This window comes from Argentina anserina, chromosome 7, assembly GCF_933775445.1.
Source record: "Argentina anserina chromosome 7, drPotAnse1.1, whole genome shotgun sequence".
Lineage (NCBI taxonomy): Eukaryota > Viridiplantae > Streptophyta > Magnoliopsida > Rosales > Rosaceae > Argentina > Argentina anserina.
This window is the reverse complement of record NC_065878.1, coordinates 976,627-985,054: the sequence shown is the minus strand read 5'-3', so window position 1 is coordinate 985,054 and position 8,428 is coordinate 976,627. Positions and strand designations below refer to the sequence as shown.

At 36.6% G+C, this 8,428-nt stretch overlaps 1 protein-coding gene across 1 annotated transcript; it reads right to left on the bottom strand.

The window, feature by feature from the left end:
- Nucleotides 1–228: 228 nt before the first annotated feature.
- LOC126802622 (E3 ubiquitin-protein ligase BIG BROTHER) lies at nucleotides 229–3,952 on the bottom strand. The gene is given in 8 exon segments (XM_050530270.1): nucleotides 229–279; nucleotides 397–505; nucleotides 1,116–1,243; nucleotides 1,939–1,983; nucleotides 2,168–2,202; nucleotides 2,616–2,838; nucleotides 3,421–3,571; nucleotides 3,777–3,952. Coding segments are annotated over 7 exon segments (732 nt in total). The 5' UTR covers nucleotides 3,562–3,571; nucleotides 3,777–3,952.
- Nucleotides 3,953–8,428: the final 4,476 nt, after the last annotated feature.

Here is an 8,428-nt window from a genome sequence, read left to right as displayed (position 1 = left end):
TCATATATTAAACTAGAAGAAGAAGCAGCCGTTGGATGTTTCAGACTCGAATCCGAATCTCATACTAGAAGGTTCAAATGTTTGGTTTTCTTTCTTTTTACTCTGGCAGAACATATTCAAAGATAAGAGAGAAGAAAGAGGGGGAACTAACGCGAAAGATTAAGGGAAAAAATATAACGGAGAGGAGAATAAACACCAATTCTTGAAACTAGTTAGCCAAATGATGGTTTAGGGCCTTGATTCCTAACCAAATACCTCAAGGTTGCAGACCGGGCATACCTGGAAATGTATACGATAAAAGAAATAAGTATCTAGGACGGGGCCATCAAAATGAAAGAACAAGAGAATGCATAATTCTGAATTCTGAAAAGCCTGGATTTTAAGGTGTTGATGAACCTTGTTGATGCCGAGCCATTTGCTGATGCATTTACGATGGTAACGATGATTGCAGGGCAATTTGATTTGTCGAGCTCCTCTTTTGTAACTCGCCTGGCAAATTACACATCTGCTTTCCAAACAACAGTATTATATATGGAAAATTGGCAAAAGCTTAACCCAAAAACAAGGGACCCCATGCCTCTCCACTTCAGAAGATCATAGAAGAAAAAATATTTCCTCAACCAGCAGTACAAAGTAGATAATAATTATGGCATGCATCAACTTAAAAATAAAGACAAAACAAAAAAACAAAAAAGTAAAACAAAACAGAACAGAACACTTAAGAGGAGAAATATAAAATTATCATCTAAACTACAAAAATGAATATTATTTTGTTTTCAGAGTATAAAAGCAAAAGACAACACCAATTCCTTTGCAAAAAGTGAACTTCTCAAGTTCAGTTCATAAAACGTTGATAAGTTCAATCATTAGGCCCAAGGGAAGTTCTGAGGAGACGATATATTTACAGTGATAAACCAACGAGCTTAATCAATGGCATGATTTCTAAATATTACGGCAGATAAGATTTCTATATTGTCTAAACAGGGAAAGAGAAAATTGAGGGAATCATATGAGGTCATAGAATAACAGTGTCATGAAATATGTTTGCTTCTTTCGGTGTATAAAACTCTGCACTACTTCAAAGCTAATTAATCAGAAGAAATTCAGAATGTTACCTCTCTGTAGATTTCTTTCTTGAGAAAAAGCTTATGGACTTGTATTTGGTTGTAGGAAGCAAGCTAATAAACTCGTCGGAAAGCCCTCGGCTTTGAGTACCTACTGCCTCACCCAAGCCGAGTAGTTCCTACGACCATATATAAAACTACACATGTTAATGACATTCATAATTACCCAAAAAGAAAAGGGTATGTATATGTGTGCGTGTGTGCACGCATTTTGTGCATACAGAAATGAATTTCTAGTACCCTTGACCTTCATACCCATCTCTGTTTCCAATTTTCATTCATGAATAATCATCAATTAATCTAAGACACATGATCCTCTTTCCAAGTCAGTCTATGTTTCAGACAATAATTTCATAAAAGAATGAAGTTGACAGCACTGCAAATCCTATTAATCTTCTGTGTAGAAGAAATGTAACAGTTATGTGATTAAAAAATTATATGCTTTAAATTTTGACCAGGAAAATCACTAATATATTACAACAGCCACCAGCCTTGGTGTTACATTTCCAGACTACTCTGTATATTCTGAAATAAATTCTAATCTTGCTAATGCTATAGATCTATGACTAATTATCATTGTTCATTTTATTTTGAAACCTATAGATTCGTCAAATACCATCACGCTCTAATAATGTCAAACAAGCAGCCAAACATAGTTATGAGTGGCCATGAATGTGCGCCCACTCAGATTTTTATTATTGCTCAACGTCCATTCCTTGAAATACAGAATGTGATTTTACAGTAATTTCCAAAAAAAGACTAGCCACAGTAGAAAGGCAGAAATATTACGACAAGGTATATCATATATAAAAACCTCATATGTCATGTTATCAGGATCAGTGTTCGCTTCCCATTCCACCTGCAAACATATAGAGAGCAATATTTCAAATCTTTAACCCCAGTACAGGGGAAGAAATCAATTTGGAAATACATTATTTGATTCATGACAAATGAAAATAGTACAGAATTTATGCATAAGCATTCTGGCAGATGGAAAATCAAGTAAGTATGCAACTACATAAACATAGAAGCAAAATTCACACCTGAGAAGTATTTGTGTTATGATCATTTGGAATGGCTGAAAAAGGCAAAAGAACTATGGTTAGAGAGGATATTATTTACATTGGTTAAACCAATCAACAGAACAGGAGTAAAAGATAATATCTTTCATGAAAAGTTATATCAAACAAAGACATTGAAGCTCCATGCAGAAACCAATTGCAACTAAAAGGTATTCTCAGACCTAAGCTGAAATCATCTAATTATCGTTACATGGTCACTCCAACAAGCCAGTAACTCGATACTTGAGTCCGTTCAATAGATGGCTGGCCAAGACTGAATGGAAACCATAAGTTGATTTTGATTCTAAGCATAAATTTCAAAGCACAGTATAAAAGAAGCACAATGAAGTAGCAAAATTAGGCACCATATTATCAATCATAACCAATATAAAGTACTGGGAACAAATAAACAGAAGTTGTTCTGACTAACATTCATCAGTCGTGGTGTCAGATTCAATATCTACAGTTTCTTCTTGCTGCGTAGCAGTGTTTTCAGGCTCTTCTGGAATCGTCGTGACAGGATATTCCCAAGCCCTCCTGCTCATGTCCATCCTCGGAAAATGAGTGTTTACCTCATAAGGACCGTAATAAGAATTACTCCCTGGACCAGATAGTCCAAATTTGTACGAATCCATTGACCAGTATGTAGCTTCCTGGACGCATATTATACCCTTAAGGTTAACTTCCAGTTCATAGAAATAATGTTAACAGTAAATAATATGGGAAACAAGGTGAACACAAAATCTTCACCAAACTGGTTTTACATTTCAAACTTGACTAATTATTAATATAGATCAGATTCGGTAAAAGCATTAGAATATTGAGCTTCCCCAATTGCTGTGTATTAGATTGCTACAGAACACATTTTCAAAAAACAAATTGCTACAGGAGTGACATGTCTACACTAAAAATTCTTGACAAATTCATCTCGTAGACTTTACCTTGTTCCAAGGTAATAGTAATCACATTAACTCCTGGGAACTGATTATTTCAGATTTTTTATTAACCGAGCAAAGAATTCAGTCCATGTTAACAGAGGGAATGACAGCAAATGCATCCAAAATCTTTCACCAGAAAACAAGAAAATCCGAGATAAAAACTGATTTTCCAAATTCAAAGCAACATGGATACAAAACAACTTCACAGTATCCAACCAATAACAAGATCATGGATATGGACACCACTAATAACTGATCGACATAACAAACTAACATAGTATAAATCAAGAAACATGCCTGATCATGCGCGAGCATGGTGTGACCATAATTCAAGGGGGCATAAGTAAGACCACCAAAGAAGTCCATAAAGTTTCCGGTCGCGGTATAAGAGAAGCCAGTGTCCATGTAATGGACCTCCATATATCCATTTCCGTCCATTTTTGGAGAACTAATGAAACCATTTAAAATTAACAGAAATAAGAACATGATTTATAGCAAATTATAAGCTTATGGACGAAATTATAGAAGAATGAAACAAAAATCTGAGAGCAATTACAGGAACTATAGAAAACATTTTCAAATTCATGAAGAAAAAAACAGAAGCAAAGAGATGGGAGAATTCAGAAAGAAAGAGAGGGAGAGAGAAAACTTACATGTTGGAACAGAGAGGGAGAAGCTGAAGGAGAATGGCGGTTTTGGCTTTCACACAGTATATAACTCTCTCTCTCTCTCTCTCTCTCTCAATGGATTTGGTCTTCTCTCTCTAGAGTGGAGTGTAGAGTGTAGAGAGTAATAGTGTTGTTGTTGGTATGGTGGTGAAACAACAACCCTTTTTCCATCTCTGTGACTCTTGCTACTACACAACTGACTACACACACAGACACCTTTCTCTACTACTTTTATTTGATTATCTTATACTATTTATGTCTTTCTTTATCACTGTTTTGGACGGCTATGAATCCCTATGATCATGATATTTGTCAAAGTTTGAGATTGCTCTTCCAGCTATGTTAACTATTCATCACAGTTTGTTTCTAGGGAAACTGCCCTTGTATTGGCACCATTCAAGGACACCATGTTAGTACCGGATATATCTGCGCATATATTTTATTTTCCATTGTACACGGTGAATCCACTTATTGACTGAATTTATCTTTTATGAAATTTTTTTTTTTTGAGGTATAAAGTCATATAAAATTTTATTCAGCAAACAGCTAAAAGATAGCACACCCTAAATAATCGACAATAAGAGTTATCCCTATGACACTCCAAACCTATAAAACTAGACCTAAATGGCCAAAATTGCACTTACATTTTCAGTTTAGTTTATAACACAACGATTCAATACTTAGAGCATCTCCAACTACTCTTCTAAAATCCAAATAATCTCTATTATATAGGAAAAAAACATTAATTTTAGCTCAAATAGCTCTTCTAAATCATTCTCTATAATAGAGAAAGTGGGAAGAGATATAAACAAATATAGATTTATAGAATTATCAAAATCTGTATAATTTTCAAAACAATCTCTAAACTTTATTTCTTACCAAAATAAATTCACTCTTTATCCTAAAAAATAACAAACAAAAAACTGATATTGTTGAGGATATTAAATTTTTTAAGGAATGAGAGTGAGGGTTCTCCTCTCTTTAGCTTGGCAGCGGCATGCCCTTAACCTAGGGTTTTGTGTGCTGTGATCCACGGCTTCCAGCGAGGCTCCCTCAATTTTTGAAGTTGTTCAAGCGCTCCTTACCAGAGCGGGCACCCCTCTTCTTCAACATGTCTTTCATGGCGGCGTGCGGGGGAAGGTTGATCGAGTTTTTCCTGGGTTGCCATTTTCTCCCCGATGGCGTTGGTTTTCTGGTAATGGATTTGGAGAAATCCTTCACATTTGGGATCCGGGGACATTGTGGATCGCTCAGATCTTGAATCTTTGCAGTGGTAAGGTTGTTCATCAGCCAATGTTGCAGAGATCAGACTAGGGGAGGAAGCTTCACTTTGGTGGCAGTGGTTTGGTGTCGGGCACTACTGCGGTGAACACGAAGGGGTGTCGGTTAAGGTTGTCTCGAATGCCCTTCGGGCTGGTACGGTGGCCAACACTAGTGTTTGAGTGGAGCTTAAGGCCGTAACCAGGGCGGTGTCTTGTACCGGCGGCTAAAAAGAGACTGAAGCACGCGGCGGGTGAGGCTTACGATGTGGTCTTTGACCTTGGTTGTTGACTCTCAATTGGGTGCCCATATCAGTTTGGGGTCATGTCACCTCGGCCTGGACTGTTGCTCTTTTGAAGGTGATATGGGCCTTTTTTTCACGCCCATTCATTTTGTGGCTTGTGTTTGGGACCCTGGAGGACGGTCTTTGCACAATGGTTACCCCGCCTATCGGAGAGGCTCCTCCTGAAGGTGGATCCTCAAGATGCTTCGAAAGCGCTCTCGATGCAGTCGAAATAAGTGAGCCTCGTCTCACAGTTCTTTGGTTTCCTCTTAGATTCCAAGTTTAGGGTTTATAGCATTGAGATTGCTAGACTTTGTTTGATTTATTTATCATGGTTCCATTAATTTGACGAAGCCCTATTACATGTGGATCATGTTTATGTTGTGCTCCTACATTTTCTATCAATGACAAATCGTCGCTCATTTAAAAAAAATCTTCTCTGGTCTTGGTATAAATTATGACATTATGAGATTTAATTTAATTTTCATTTAATTATACACATTTGCATTTAATTTTATACAATAGAATATAGAAACTGTTAGAGTTGAAGCCATTTTGTTTTAGAGATTTTGTGTTTTCATTCTCTATAATAGAGAATTTTAATAGGAGTTGTTGGAGATATTCTTAGTGAGATGTAGAAGAAAATTAAAGGTTACAACCACATCCCTTAAGTACTGTGACTGGTCCCTCAAAAGAAAAAAAAATCCCACCTCACTTCGGAAAGGAATAAAGATGGAATAGATATGTTCTAGCTTTGATTGCGAATCCAGCCAAAGCAACTAATTGAACTCAAACCAAGCGAAAGCCGAAATCAAATAGGCTCAAGCCCAAAATTGCTTAGAAACAGCAAATTTGGGCACCCACTGAATAAACCCAATCTCAAGCCCAGATCCGTCAGTCAGCCACCCAACCTCGAGACCAACAGAATCCGTAGCTGCAAGCCTCCACCCGATGACGCTACCACTGTCGTCAATCGTATATCCCAAAACACTACGAGACTTGGAGGCCTAGAAGGCATGTTCAGATCCACGGATCTAAACCAGGCTATCACTGTAGTCTTCCAACTTGATTTGCTGAGAAACATGGCATGCATCAACTTGATTTGCTGATGACTTTCTAGCGACATTATGTACAAGCTAGTAATGTGACACTAATATACACTAGTGTTTTTACTAAAATAAAAATGGGAAGTTCATCCTAAAAGACTAAACTAAAAGAAGAAATGATGTATGGTCACCATTTGGTCTAGCAACAATTAGGAGGTTGTGGGTTTGAGACTTCGATTCACAAAAATTAACTCAAGGAAATACAAAATTAAGTAGCATTTTATGAAAAATGAATTAAAGAAAAATGGTATTGTGAAGGTCATTTGCACATATACGATATTTCACAGGCACAAACATTTGAAGGAACGCTAGTCTCAAGAAAGATATAAAAGATCAATAATGACAATACCATATTATGATATTGGCATGCAGCGATGGATAAAGCAGTTAAAGCCCTTTCCACATCCGGTGAGTGTTGGGCAAGCCGCCCTCACCAAAAACAAGATTCAGCTCAACCAGAAAAAACCAAAAAATTAAATCTTCTTCCAAAGGACAAGGTTTATGATCCCTTTATCCCTTACATTTTGTTTACCTAAAGTTGTTTGGTCACTCCCTCTCTATTTCCCAAATAGCACCAAAGGGGGAACAAGATTATGTTAACTAATAGCAAAAGTAAATAGCTTTTGGTCTAAACTCACTGTAATCTCTTTAGATTTGGAAGAAACCAACCCAATAGGCAATTTCCATGTTCTTATATTTTTCACAGTCCCAATAAACTCTAGAAAGGTTTGAAAATGTTTGATGAGTTTTAGGTGAAAATGGCGAAATCGAATTCGAATGAAGCCCTTGAATATTTCCTCAAGTGCTTTGAACTCTGTAGCTCAATATAGATTGGCTTATGATACATGATCCATTCCTTGTGGATTCAAGGCCATATGATAGTGTTTTTTTCTATCTTGACGTTGAAAATATAGCAAAAAATAGTACGACACAAACTCTCTATTAACTCTTATTCTCAGCCGATCTAAATAGAATGCTTGTGGCACAAGAAGTAAAGGGCAATAAATCCAAACAAAACGAGGGGTAGACCCATGAGCTAAGTTAGCTGATTCATCAGCAACAAAACTAGATATATGGAAGACATGTCTAGACTCAGATCACCGAATGGAAACCGGAGACTAGCTTAGTACAGTATAGTGAGTGTCATAGTGGTGTTGTTATTTCTACTGAATATTGAATTAGCATGTATGAAATACGAACATGGAGTCTGATCTAAACTGGTTCGTATCAAATCAATGATCAAGACGAAAAGCAAAAGACGTTTCCTTTTCTTCCGCGATTTGCTTAGCTTTACATCCGTCCCAAGGTATGGATTAGGTTCATCTCTGTAATAACCGTATGAACTGGGGTTTTTTTACCTATTTTTTTCTTCTAATGGGATTCGTCCACTTTTTTTTTTTTTTTGGTTTTGGTGGGATTCGTCCACTTTAAAAGGTTATGAAGAACAAATGTGAATTGAACCATTTCTTCTTATATTTTGATGAAGAAGACATCCATCAAATCGGTTGGATTCTGTTTTGATAATGCAATAATATTTTATGGGTCCATTTGAAAGCTTTGCTTGTACGCAATGCAATGCAATGCAAGAAAGGTAAAAAAGAAACTCAGTCCAACCCATATTGTACACCATCGCAGAAGGGAATCTCGTGACATAACAAAAAAATTGAACATTGTGAGATGCTTAATTAGAGTATGACCATGATAATATCTTTTTATGTACCATGATAAATTTCGAGAAATTAGACACCCCAGATGCCATGACATTAGCAAAAATTAGAGTATTATCAATTGTGTGGTCTAATCATCTACTATCTTTTAACATAATTTTGAGTACATCTACAATAACAATGGGAAAATCAAGTTTCATTTCCTGTCTTCCCGTCATTTATCTAGAGTTCAGGTGATGTAATGTGCAGGAGTTTGGGACCATATGATGAAACTCCAATGATAGAACTGACCAAAAGACAAAGAAGAGAAACCTGTGATAT